Source organism: Uloborus diversus, chromosome 4 (genome assembly GCF_026930045.1).
Source record: "Uloborus diversus isolate 005 chromosome 4, Udiv.v.3.1, whole genome shotgun sequence".
NCBI classification, from domain to species: domain Eukaryota; kingdom Metazoa; phylum Arthropoda; class Arachnida; order Araneae; family Uloboridae; genus Uloborus; species Uloborus diversus.
Genome location: NC_072734.1, coordinates 38,142,528 through 38,157,100, shown reverse-complemented (window position 1 = coordinate 38,157,100; position 14,573 = coordinate 38,142,528). Strand labels below are relative to the sequence as shown.

Here is a 14,573-nt window from a genome sequence, read left to right as displayed (position 1 = left end):
AATAAATAATCAATTTTTCCCCTTAGCTTATCTTAATTATTTTTCATAAATTATGATAATGGTTGTGACAGAATTTTTAGTGCTGTAGTTGTAAAAATAGCAGAAGGTATATTGTACATGAATTAAAAAATAACAGGGTATATGATCAAACTTTAGAGGGAAAGTTATGGGTAATTTAGACAGAAATGTAGATACAGTAGACGATCGTTATAACGCCGACCTATATAACGCAATTCTCTATAAACAGCACTACTTTTCAGAAGTAAACAATAGGTTTTGAAGTTTAAAAAATCCTTTTGTTTTGCTTTGCAAAAATAAAAATTGTTAGGCAAATTAAATTTTGAAAGTTTTTTATCTTTCCATCTTATTTCAAAGCTTTTAAATTGAAAATTAGTACTCATAGTAAACAAAAAATACTAGATGGCTTTTGAAAATGCAGCTGTTATGCAAACCATGAAGCTAGCAGAAGTGTAGGATTTCGATTGTGAAACATATTTATTTGTGAATAACAAATTGTAATATTGATGCTTTAATACTCATTGCAGATAAAACTCAATCTGAAGTGCTAATATATAGATATATTCTGAACATTAGTTTCAAAAATTGAGAAATTATCTATATAACGCAAAAACCTGTATAATGCAAAAGCTCTGGTTCCAAGGTATGCGTTATAACGGTCTTCTACTGTAATAGGTAATGAGAACTTTTATTCTTTTGGATATACTTCTCTAAATGCATTTTCATCTATAAACTAGGATAAATTTTTAATACATGGGAAAAATAATAATAATGAGGGTTAAAATAGAAAAACAGACATTTATGTCTATTAGATATTGCTGGGTGATTTTTTTTTACATTACTATTTTAAAATATTATTAAAATGAAATATGAAATTCATTAAAAAGAAGGGAGGATAAGACTTTTTCAACAGAGTGAACAAGGTATATTTCGTACAGTTACCTATACCCTTCAATACAACACTAAGAATTTTCAGAATATTACTAGGATAAAACTTATAAAAGAGAAAATTGATAAAATTATGAAATTGTAAATTTTAAGCGTTGTCAAAAGTACTAGCGTTTCTCTCTTTTTAGTTGACAACAGACTCAAAAAGGATATCTTCAACAATGGATCAAAGCATTGTCAAGGATTGGTCCAGATTTCTATCCACGGTTAATTTTTTACAAGTGAGTTTGTTTTTTAAAATTTTGTGAAAGCGATAATTTTGGGGAAGTTACGTTTTTAGAGGAAAAAAAGGTAAAATATTCAATTATGATATTGGACAAGTGGAAGAAATATCAATCTATGAAAATTATGAAATAAACAAATGCAAAAATGATAATAGTTTTTGAAGGGTATTCCTTCGGATCCAAAAAAAATCTCTACACAGATCCATGATAGTTAAACATGTTCTTTTTGCCACCAAAAGGCTCATCACCTATTTAGCTACTATCGTTCCTTTATATCTTCAACTATTATAAAGGCAGTTCACTTGCACCTGTTTGTAACATTCACCTCATTTTCTTCAAACCAGTCTTAGACTTGAAACAAAACAAAAGCAAACAAACATGGAAGAACATGTTTGATTAACTGAAATAAATATGAGTTCATTAATGCACTAAATGATCAAAAAACATGGTGATTGTTTTAAGTATAATGCACATAAACATGCAATTACAAATTTTTTCTTTATAAACAATGTTTTCTTGCAAGAAAATCACAACACCTTGTAAAGATGCATTTAAAAATTAAGTACGTATAATGTATTTTTTGCTGCTGGATCCATACACCAACTGTCCTCTGCACCCCACACTCCAGCAAGACGTCCAATGAAAAGTGAAAACTCTTCTTTGAAGAAAAGTTAACGGTATCAAAGATGGAAAAAATGCTTTTCCGAAAGACTGCAATCTCGTAAAGGGTCCGATGTGTGCATAAAGTTGGCAAAGGAGGTGGCACGGAGTTTTGACAGAAAATTTACCCCAAGAGTCCAGCAAGTCATCCAGGACTTGGTCTCTTTGTGACTAAACACCAACCATGCATACGGGTGACCGCTACCGGAGTCCTTGTGTCGAAGAATTAAAAAACAAAGTTAGGAGCAAAAAACTATATATATTATATATATATAATTTATATATGCATTTATATATATATATGTACACATCACCGACATCTGTCATCGGTCGTACAAAATGGCTTGATCACAAGTTGTGAGATAGTCTATCTCTGATGCTTTCGACAACCAAGAATGTATCAAAGCTAATTTGTTGAATAGTTTCACTACTGTAGTCCAACGTATGATTGTACACAACTGTACCAACAGAGTGCATTTCTTGTATCGAAATGCTTAGGAATCGAGGAGCACTTGAGAAGAAAGAAGAATTGATCAACACAGAGATGCTTCACCTCCCACTGTGTATGCGACAGTCTCGAGTTTGCGAGCCAGATGCTGTGACTGACAGATGGGGTCTGTATCCAAAGCTTCCAAAATCTGTGGGAGAGATGAGAATATTATTGAAAGTACAACATTAATGCAAAAGATGAAGTGTAACTTAAACTATTCCTGCAATGAAAATGTTAAAACTTAAAATACAAAAAAAATAATAATAAATTTAATTTTCAAAATTAATTTGAATTCTGAAATTTTGAATTCAAATTATGTTTTTCGCAATCATGAGTTGCAACAAGCCCTACTCATTGGTTACTACCCCACTCGCTTGTTTCTAGAAACGGTTCCTGTCCCTGCTCTTGAGAAGTTACGAGTGTATACTTGTGTATTTGTAGACTTGTGTGTGTGCATAGACCTGAGTGTATGCACGTTGGCGTGTGTGTATATGTGTAAAGGCACATGTGTGTGTATGAGCATGCGTGTGTGTAGGCCATGAACGCTAACGACCAGGAGCAGCGGCTACTGGGAGGAGTCGCGTCTGCAGAGGACGGTGGGGTTGAAAAAGGAACCGGACATCAAGGACAGTCAAATGAAAACAATTAGCAATCGTGATTGCTCAAAAGACTGTAAATACACCTGGTTAAAGTAATGTACAATGAATGACACAGAACCTCAGTGATTCATTAAAATCCAGAAAATTAAAGTTCCTTTACATAAAATAGTTGAATCAGTTTTTACCAATATTTTTAACATTCACCCTCAAATCTGTACTTCGGAGCAAAAATAGACAATGCCAAAAATAATCAGTTTTGAGAAAAAAGGTCAATGTTTCTCAATTTTTTCTGGTTATATTTAACTTCCCAACGATATTGTGAGCACTTCAAAAGATTATCGTCTTATGCAACATTAGGAATGTACATATAATTTTAAACTATTCTAATTATACTTAAATAACAAATAAAATTGGTTGTTTTAGCCCTAAATAAAAACTGACTGTTGCAAAAACATAGATAATGGGACATTAGTAAATGTAGTAACTGTCACCCAATATTAGCACGCTGCAGTTTTGGTTGCACTGAAAAGCTTACTATTTTATAAAACACACATCTATCACAAACTGAATTTGGTCAAAATCTGACGTTGGTAGTTCTTGCTCTAAGGGTACTGAGATATATTGACAATAACTATATGGAGAAAATGAGATATAAAATGTATTCCATTCCAAAATAATAAGACTTACAATCAGAGATGCACTGAATACCAAGTTTAGCCAAATATTTGGTTAAAATTCTAACCGAGTATTCAGATAAATTCCAAATATTTTAACATTTAAGAAAAAAAAACTGCATTGTATTTTGTTTCACATAAATTTAAAACAGAAAATATTTATATATTTTGTGACTTTTGTTAAATGAAAGTACATTTCCATTTAACAATCTAAACATAACTATGAGAATAATTATTAATTTAAAACAAATAAATCATTCCAAAAGCAAAAGCAAATTAATATAGAGTATATGATGGTTTATTTGGTTTGTGTTAATTATCAATTTATACAGAATCTTGGATAAATTTCTTGATGTATGATTTGATAATTGTTAAAACTAAAGAATCCACCATTTACCTAACATAGAAAAATACAAACCCAAGTTGCTTAAAACACAAAAATTACACTTTATTCAAGTGATATTCTGCTATCTTCAGTAACTGTTAAACAATTTTATCAAAATTGATATGGAGGAATCAAAATCTAAACATTGACAGATCATTTTAATTTTTTATATTTAAGTGCAAAGGATAGTTACTAAGCTTGACTCAAAACTACTTTGAATTAATTATGTACTATGGTACGTTACTGTAGCTTTCATTTATTGGGCTAATAAAATGCGTCTAAAGCGACTGTCAAATTTTATTCGGAAGCCGAATATTTGGTTTGTCTTGCCAAATAGGCACTATACCGAATACCAACTAAATATTTGGTGCATCCCTACTTTTAACACATTTTAACTACAGCAAAGAAACTTAGCATGAATTTAAAAATGATTTTATAACTGTAACTGTTAGTTCTGTATGTATAGTCAGACGAAGAAAGATTTCTCAGAAATGCTAACTGAATCAAAAATTGAAATATGACAGCAAAAAATCAAATCTGTTGAGTAACTTTATGTAATACTTACTTGACTTGCGTATCTCGATACATATATATACAGCTCTTTTAAGGCATTTATTGTATCAACTTCTCCAGAATGGGCCTGGAAAGAAAGTAAAATATTATGTGATGCTCAGAATTTACAAATAATAGAGCGAACAAGGTTATCCAAAGAGTGGGTATATTTGCTCTGTAAAATATTATGATACATGAATTATAAATATTGGACCTACTCCAGTATTGGTCAATCATACAATAACTTTTAGTATTTGTTTGCAGTGTAAATGAAAAAATATAATTCACTGAATTTGTAGAACTTCTTCTATTACAATTCAAAGTACAATAGAAGAAGTTCTACAAATTTGTAAAAGCAATAAAAAATCTTAAGCAATGATTATTGTTAAAACCCAATATAAGTTGAAAATAAGAAAACATCGCTATTTTAGCACTAAGATGTGATTGGAAAAAAACTGTACAGAGTAGTTTCGCTTAGGAAAAATTATTGAGGGGGAAGGGGATCATTCATTTCAACCAAACAAATTCATGTTCAATTGGAATGACAGCAAAAAATCATGTTGCTCACTTCAATTTTCCACTAAAACAATATTTCTGATAGTTAAAAAAAAAAAATTCCATTGTTTATGAAGAAAATGGTTTTGTAAAAAGTCCCTTAAGGTATAATTCTAGCCAGTTCCAACAGCTTTCTTTAAATATGTTATTTTGTTAAAAGCATGTATAGTTTTTATTTTTAATTGGATGTCATTTTAATACCTCATCTAACATTTATTAATCTGTAAAGAAATTTTTATAAAACGCAATGCCCCCCCCCCCCCAATGCAACACCTCGCCCTGTTTCAGGGTTAATTTTTATCATTATTTTTATTATGAAGTACTCAATTACTTTTTAATTGTTCTTCTTGGTTATTTAAAATGCATTAAAAAATAGTAACTACAGCCGTTCTCATTAATAGTAAATTGGAAGGGACCTTTCTCACACTTTTTTTCAAAACATTTGATCCACCTCCCAATGTCACTAAAAAAAGCGTGATGTCAGAATTTTACAAACCCACCTCCCCCTTCAAAGCATTATATCATTTGTGGACAGCCCCCAAGCAAAAATTTTTTATACTGTAATTTCATCATATAAAGTTCGATAATACACAGAAAAACATGAAGCAGAATTTGTACTATTAACACATTATAGCTGTAAATTTGCTGCATACAGCTTCTCAATAAATAGGGATAACTGTACCTATTTGTAATAAATATACATACAGTTGGATGTGCATTTAATGACTCTCTAGGGACCACAAGAAGTTGTCTGAAAACAATCTTTCTGCTACGTTGGAGGGTTTGGGGCAGGGAAAAACTGTTTTTAACTTGAGTGTCATTAAACAGAAGGTTAACTGCATTTAACTGGCTTAATTTAGAGGGGGGGGGGCATTACTTGTTCATATGAAATTCAGTATGTCCACTATTAAAGAACAGAGAAAGCTAAGAATTGCATATTTTTAAATTAATGTCTACTTTTTACTCTTAGGGATTTTGTATATTAATTATGCAAAGATTCAAACAATGATGGGAAAATAGACTTTTTACAGGATGTTTCAAAACTTTAATTGCATGATTTGACTGATTTAATGCCTTTAAGGAGCCTATTATTGGTACATTTGCTTCATATCTCAATGTAAGAGAAAAAAAATATTTTCGAAATATTCGTTACACGTTGCTATAAGGATTAAATTTTGAAGTCATAAAGGTAGAAAGTAGACTTTATAAAGAGGAAATGTATAATTTGAATTGTGTATAACATGAAAACTCACACTCCATGGATGAAATGAAAACAAAAGAGCACTAGCCAGTTTTATTTTTAAAAGCAGAAGATTAAAAAATTAGTTTTCAAATTGACTATGTATTTTATTTTGTAAAAACTGGATGATAATTTTATAACTGTAACTTAATGCAAGAAAAATATTTTCATGTAACAAGGCATAATAAGATGTATACTAATTAGTGCTTATGATAGGTCTTTTTTGCTTTAGTATGTTGGAAATTACTGTAATTATACTGATGCAATAAAAAAATTTATACTTTCTTACCATGGATAGCATTTGTAAAGAAACACACATTTCTTGCTCCGTGACAGGAGGTAAATTTGCAACATCTTGGTAAAACCTGTTCACCATTTTTCTGTATGTAGGAATGTCTCTTGCAAACAGAAGCTTATTAGATGGGGAATCCTGTAAAAAAATTTAAAGTTTAAGGCCAAAATATAAAAGAAAATGCTGCTCAAAATGGCTTACACTAAAAAAAGGTCAACAGAAAAAAATCAATGTACTTATTTACCTTTCCCAACCTATGTTCTGAAGTAGAGCAAGAATCCATAAACGTTTGAGCAATCACTGACAAACAAGAATCGACAATAGGAGTCTTCTCGATATCAAACACAAAATCAGGATTTTTCACAAGATTTACCCAGAATCTTAGAGGTAGGCTACAAAATAGAAAGTAAGTAAACATTAAAAGGTCGTTGATGTATTTAAAACAAAAAAACGATATTAAGAAACCAACTTTCAACAGTCGAGTTTTAATAAATAAGCGAGATAATAAAATATGCAAACAACATTTGCATTAGAATTTGTGTTCAATTTTGAACACTATTGACACTGGAAAAAAATTGATGTTTTAATGACTTGGCGTGTTAAAGCAGCAATGCAATCCACCAGTAATTTAGTTACATCTTAATAAAACATTTTGAAATCTCTTTTGTAGGGTTGAAGTAAAATTTCAGAAGAAAGAAAAGGAGGGGGGGGGGGGTGCTTGTTCAATACAACATAGTTATAGTTGGAATTGAAGAACAATCCTTACTTGACATATTGTCTATTATACTGTCTGTCCTTCATGAGAAAAGCTAGCCCCTTAAAGCCTGAGCCCGTCGATTGCCATAGAAACGGACTTTGTTCATTTTCTGCAAGGGTTAGCAGGAGGGGGTTTTTTAGTGCCATTTCCCCACTCGTCTTCTCCTCTTTGTGCAGTCGTATGGGTTTTTCTAACATTAAGCTTCTATGGGAAAAATGAGACATGCCTCGTTGCTAAAGCAACAGACAGGTACAGACATTTTGGCTGGGGCTTTTCTTGTGATGGACAGATAGTAAATGATTCACCACATTAATATTTTATGGAATGAAGTCAATGGTTTGATTTACAGCAATATGACAAAATATATAGAAGCTTGTGTTGCAATGAATCTTAAGTGTTGACAATACCTGTTGCTTTTCCAGGCATGCACAACCTCTGGGTCAGAAATGCCGTACCGAGCTGCCGCCTCGTCAAAAAGATCAAACAACCACTTTACAGCTGGAGGTAATGATTCTTTAGCCGAGAGAATGGTCGTCAAGAAATCGTCCACAAACTTCTGAATGGTTCCCTGTAAGAAAATTATTTTATTTTTTCTGGCTAATGTTGTCATTATTATTGAAAAATAATATTTCCTGGATAAAGAGCTTTAAATACGTTATTTATTAAGTAAAGTCGTTAATTTGTATCTATATAAAAATATTGAATGAATCATAATAAACATGTGCATTAACTTAAGATGGGCAACGTTGTTCTTTTTAATGAGCTGTTGATCAGAGGATGGTTCATTTTTTTACGTGTTCATTGAACTTGTTCTTTTGAATGACGTCATTCATTTTAAAAAGTTGCGGTTGATCTCTGCAAGAGTTACTCATGTACATTGAAAATGCTTCACTTTATCATTAATATTCTTTTGAAGAAAATCAATTAAAATTAGCCAACAGTAAGAAAACACAATGATGAAAATTTAATCTAGAAATATTTTATTTAGTTTTAGATATATTAAAGCAATTATAGTTCATTTTGTAACATATTTCTTCGTGGTCGAGTGATAAGACATCTCCCTTCCGTTCCAAAAGTCGCAGTTTGATTCCAACTTGGTATAAATTTAAACAAATAAATTTTATTGTATTATAAAAAATTAATATAAATAAAATTGACGTGACATCAGGAAATTAGCAAAATTGAACTTTAAATGCCGCCCTCTAAAACATTTTCAATGCTAAAAAAATAGTAATGCAAATGAAGAATAAAATATAAAATTTTGTGAAATAGTGCATTCATTCTGAAGCAAAATACCGTTTCTCCAAGTAAAACAAGACAAAGAAAACAATGAAATAAATATCATTGTTCAAAAGAATGGCATTTCTTTTTTAGGAGATCATACTGCACCATTCATTTTCATTAACGCCAAAGTCCTAGTACATAGGTTGATTATTGACTCATTCTTCATTAAATTGAAATGCATTGGAACCGATACAGATCGAAACAATTACTTTTCTTTGACATTATTTTGAGAAAAACTAAGCAACAGAAATCAATAGCTATTTGAGAGAAGAATATAACATGAAAAGTATGCAAGTGATTCATTAAGGACTGAAATTTAAAACTATGAGGGCTGCTAAAATAATTTTCAAAGATGTAAAAAAACCAATGATTTAAGAAAATTAATAAAAAGTGAAAGAAAAAAAGCATGCACACCCAGATATCTTAAGCCAAATCAAAAGAAGTGTAGTTCAATTTTAGAATATATATTGCATCAAATTTAAAACACTGTACTCACTTTTGTCGATAGCAACCGGGTTAGAAAGATCTCTGGAATGGCTTTATGACTGTGATCTTTATGGTAGTCATGATGATCATCAATGTTTTTGACTAGATGCCAGAATCTTACTCTTGGACCATCTTCTATACAGTTCCCTAACTGCGGAGAGCCATTAAATAGTGGTCCGTTGTAAGCTGAACCTGAAAATGATGATTGAGACAGTTCATTTAGTTGTGATTTTCGTTTGTAAGTTCATAATTGTACATCTATAAGCTTTCTATAGAGTAATTTCAATCCAGGGGTGCAAGTGGCCTCAAGTAAAATTTTCTGAAGACAGTGAAATTTTCCAAAGTTTGACCGATGAGTCTCCTCCGCACAGAACAGGCCTTAACGAACGCGGGGTCTGATTGGAGAACCTTGGCGGGGCCCCTTATGAATAACTATTGGTACCCGCACTGCTTTGCCCGTAGTAGAAAATTAAAAGGTCTTTTCGTTCGCCTGTATATTTACAAAAAATGTATGGTGAATTTCTCACCAATTTACTTGCCCATGTTACAGTTCCATGTTATGATAACTTGGTAATTTACTCGTCCATTTTATGATAATTTTGCTCAGGAAAATGTTCTTAAAATTGGAATAGAAAAAGAACAAAATCAAATTTTGAAAAATCGCTTCGAGGTACATACCCCCATGCTCCAAACTAATCCTGCGCCAAATTTCATGAAAATTGGCCGAACAGTTTAGGCGCTATGCGTGTCACAGAGATCCTGACAGACACAGATCTGGACAGAGAGACTTTCAGCTTTATTATTAGTAAAGATTGCCTTAATTTGAGACAAAAAACAGAATGAGAGCGAATTTAAAAAAAAAGTTAGACAAGTTTAACACAGAGAAATTCTTGAAGCGCAATTTAGTGCTTTGACAGAAAAGTTAACTTAAAAATGAAATTCTAGACTGTCTTTGATGACATCAGCAATAGGACAAAGGTGGGGAGTCGGGCAACCTCCCATGGAAAAGTTTATGAATTGAAGACTTAAAAATTCAGTTTTAGTCAGAAGAAGTTCGAGAAGGGAGTGGGGTTCATATTCCACTCCCGGAAAAACTTTGAAAACTGACCCCAAAATAGCAAATTAAGGGAAAGATAATAAAAATTCTCGACTGAATTATTTCAAAACTGAAGTCAAATTTAAGCTAAGTTTGACAACGTTAGGGGATCGGATGATCCTCTGGAATTTTTTCAATATCAAAGTGTGAAAACGCAATTTTAGTCTTTTGATAACGACAATGGAAAAAGGAGAGGGCAGCCTCAAGTATGTTTTTCGAAACTGACGTCAATTTAAGTCTATTTCAAGGAAAGTTGAGGAGAGTTGTTCCGTGGAATTGTCTTAAAGCTAATTTAAAGCTATCAGTGGTGATCGTAAGGAAAGGGATAAAAGGTTCGGGGCCGCTTCCCTGAAATTTATTGAAGTTGGAGTTTTAAAGTCACAACTTGATTCTATCTCTAGAGAGAGGAATCTCCCACATTGGGAAAATCCCTTGAGAATGTTTTGAAATTGAAAATGTAGGCATAGTTTGAGGCAATCTTTGGAGAATTGCTAACAATCATGATAGAAGAAAGTAGAGTTTGGAGACCTCCCGTGTTCGTTCTGAATTATGATGAATTGGGTAATCCAGGGATCCACAAGATTTTAATAAAAAGCGGTCCTTGGAGGTTTGCTAATTTAAGCAGGAAAATTATATCACGAATTTTTATATTTTCCTTCACTGTGTTATCAAAGTAAATATTTGCTTCTTCTCCTCCCTAATTCTAAGGTGCTGTCACAGCATCACTGAAATGCTGTTCAATGATGCCATTAGCGCACAGAGCAGCAAATTATCATATCCTGGCAAACTCGGTAGACAGCAAAGTATAAACATTCAGCGTGCCAAAGTACATCACTTGTGACATCATAAAGACCATGCAATATTCCCAAAATCGAAAAATAGAAGTTCTTTTCTGGCTTTATGTTTTTTCTTTTTGTTTATGCTGTCAATTTCAGTGACTAAAAGTAGTACTTTTGACTGAAGGAAACAACGCCATTGTCTTTTAGTCACACAATGCAGAATGCATGAATTAGAAATATTTTCTATTTAAAGACAAACTTACGAAGGCAATTGAGCATTTCTTTTCTCCTTGCAACTAAACACATGACAGCTGATTCATGAATGCCATAATGAGCGAGTGTGTTGATTCTCTTCCATCCATTCACTACTTTTGTTGTGAGATCTTCATCAGCAAGTATGAGATGACCTCCCCGACCATGCCTCCATTCTAAAAGTAGTGAGAGTATATATTAATTTTTAAGTAAATGATGATGATTCCAGTACAATTAGTGTATGCATTTTTTGTATAGATTTCTAAGTAGAAATAAATTTGTATCAACTTTTCTCTTTATATCAATCATCTGTACGAAAACCTTAGCTGCCAGCAATTTTAAAACTACTACTTGTGAATTTTTCTTAGTCATACAATTTTTTATAATAAAATCCCCAGAGGGAAACTTAATGGAATGCGTCTTAAAGAATACTAATTATTAAATCTCATAAATTCCAAGGACAACTTATTTTCAGTGCATTTAACTTTAGTAAGTTTAAATTATTAAAGTTTGTAATTTGTGGTTAGTCAATTATATGCAAAGTAATTCTACTATACATTTAGCAAAAGTACAAGCATGTATTTCTATTTAGAAAATTAGTTTGCCATGAGGAAACTAAAATAATTTCACATAATACAGTTAAACCTTGATATCTCGAACCTCCTTATCTTGAAACCCTTGATGTCTCAAAAAAAAAAAATATTTCCCCAGCATTTTCTATAAAAAAAACCTCATGTATTTTCCATAGTTATCTCAAAATTTATTTTTCAAAACCCTTGATATGTCGAAATTTTTGCACAGCAGCAAGTTTCAATTGTCGTTTTGCTTTGACAATTTTTGTAGTAAAACCAGTTCCAGGGACAATTGCTTCAGGTTTTTCATCCCTTTTCTTGAAAATTTTGTGAATAAGGGTTTGGGGCAAGATAATAGGAGAGTGTTGGTATGAGGGGTGTGCTGTGTTTTCCCCAGAGTTTAGAATCTTTGTGCATTTCTCTCGAACATGTTGTCTACTTTGAGGAAAGGGTTCGATTTTTTGTCCGTCAGTTTTCAAGCGAAAACGGAAAATGCGTTCCTCCTTTTCATCATTCAGCTTTTTTAACTCCTACAAAATGGCTGCTGAGAACTTTTTGAATGTGAGGTTACTGATTAAAGATAAAATTGGAATTTTTAAATTTTTAGGTGAAAAAAACCAAGTTGAAAATGTTGTTCATTTCTAAATCTCATAAAATATTGAAGACTACTTTATAGATCGCAATTCGAAGTGGTCCCATAGTACATATATAAGTGCATATAGCATAGGTGTGTGTAATTGTGAAAGTTACTAGTGTAATTTTTTTAAAACCTCAATAACTCGAAAACTCGATATCTCGAATTTTTTTCCCTGTCCCAAGAGATTTGAGATATCGAGGTTGTGCTGTATTTTCTACATAGTTTGTTTTTTTCCTCAGAAAAATTAAAATGCAAAAAAAAAAAAAAATCTCAGTTAAAAAGTACTTGGAAAGTGTCTCCCCCCCCCCTTTTAAGACTTCAAAAATGAGAAACAAAAATAAGAATTTCAGTAAAACACTAGTTTTTTCAAAATGCTTTTTTCAGACTTCGAAAGGGAAAAGCTAAAGTAAGAACCTTTCAACGATTTTGCTTGATAAATAAATGCATATGAAGAAACTATTAAACTGAAGTTTACATAAACAATAATATAAAATAGTTAAAATATTATTTCCAAGATATTTTTAAACATTTTAATTAATAAGGCCACTTATTAAATTCAATACTAACAGTTTCACAAAGCAAAGACTAAATGCAAATAATCTACACATTTCAGACAAATGTATTATCAAACATAGAAAATTAAATACTAACCAAGATCTACATCATATATTGATGGCCTTTGAGAAAATGGAGTGTTTTTATACAGTGAGTCTAAAATTTTAGCCTTTACTTGACTTATTGTATCACAGTCATTGACTCTACATTGCATCTTTTCATCTTGATCCTCATGGATAACTTGTATCGTCTGTAAAATTTTAACAAAATAAATCAACATGAACAGCATTAACATCAGAGAAATTCAAATTTTGATACCAAGAATACTGTAAACACTTGGCATATTTAATCGGTTTATAACTCCGACATTATTCAATTTTTTACTAGTGTACCTGCAGCTAAAATTTATATATGTTAATAAAATATTTATAATGATTTTCAGTGTTCTGAATAAACATTTTTGAAAATATACTCCACTCTGTGCTTTCTTCTAAATTTTTTATTTTGAGATCATAAAACTAAGACACATACAAAAAAAAAAAAGATTTCCTTTAGTTAATACTTTTTTAAGTTCAGTTCTTATTTTTTCTATTAAATGGGGTTATAAGCAAAACACATTTGTAACTCATATTCAAAATAAATGCATTTGCTTGAAAATGTGATCTTTTTATTCTGCTTCCTAAGCCAAATGTAATCCATTCCGCTACATGAAATTATTCGTATTCAAATTATTTTTTCTCAAATTATGTGAATTTTCAAATAGTGCATTATAAATTACTGAGATTAATTTTTCCATACAAATAAAACAAGTTTTCATAACATTATATCAAAATATTGTTAACACATAATACATTAAAAAGTAATTCAATAAAATAATGAGGAATTTTAAAAAATATACATTAAATTTTTTAAAAATTGCTTATATTTACAGAAAATTGGGAAAATGCACTTTTTGCAAGTATACAGACGATATACTAGCAACAAACTCATTCTCCAAAAAAAAAAAGTTATACAATTTTGATTCGAAATGATATTAATAGTACATAACTGTATTTTTTTTGTTAATGAAAAGAAATTTAACTATAACAGCTATTTTAATATGAAGGTTTATTTTCAAGTTGACATATTGTAGCAAGGACAGATTATCTTCCCTGCATTAAAACTATGCTGACCGAAAAGCAACCATTTACAGAACATTTACTTGTTACTAAGAGAGAGGTGTTTAAAGTCTCTCTCTCTCTCTCTTATTGTTTGTAAATTTTTTTTCAAAACTATTTATAAAAAAAATCAACTTTTCTACAAAAAAAAAAAAAAAGGAATTCATACCACTGAAGAGTATTCAATTTGTTCCCTAAGCAATCGTTCTTCAGATAAAGAATACCGAGCGTCATGTGTGATCACATCAACAGGTCCTTTTTCTACCTGATGTTTTATTGCACTGAATAGAAGGAATAATGATCCACCAGCTTGATCCTAAAATGCACAAAAGAGAGAGGAATTAACTTACAAGATAGCTGT

At 31.3% G+C, this 14,573-nt stretch overlaps 1 protein-coding gene across 1 annotated transcript in view; it reads right to left on the bottom strand.

Annotated features, from left to right (window-relative positions):
• Positions 1-2,383: 2,383 nt before the first annotated feature.
• The window catches only part of LOC129220046 (plexin-B-like), a 62,547-nt gene continuing 50,357 nt past the window's right edge, over positions 2,384-14,573 (bottom strand). The window contains exons 26-34 of the mRNA XM_054854386.1: positions 14,382-14,528; positions 13,152-13,305; positions 11,303-11,467; positions 9,175-9,356; positions 7,802-7,962; positions 6,882-7,029; positions 6,635-6,775; positions 4,564-4,638; positions 2,384-2,488 (exon numbers count right to left, since the gene is read on the bottom strand). Of these exons, the coding sequence (XP_054710361.1) occupies positions 2,384-2,488; positions 4,564-4,638; positions 6,635-6,775; positions 6,882-7,029; positions 7,802-7,962; positions 9,175-9,356; positions 11,303-11,467; positions 13,152-13,305; positions 14,382-14,528 (1,278 nt within the window). The remainder of the gene's footprint in view (positions 2,489-4,563; positions 4,639-6,634; positions 6,776-6,881; positions 7,030-7,801; positions 7,963-9,174; positions 9,357-11,302; positions 11,468-13,151; positions 13,306-14,381; positions 14,529-14,573) is intronic.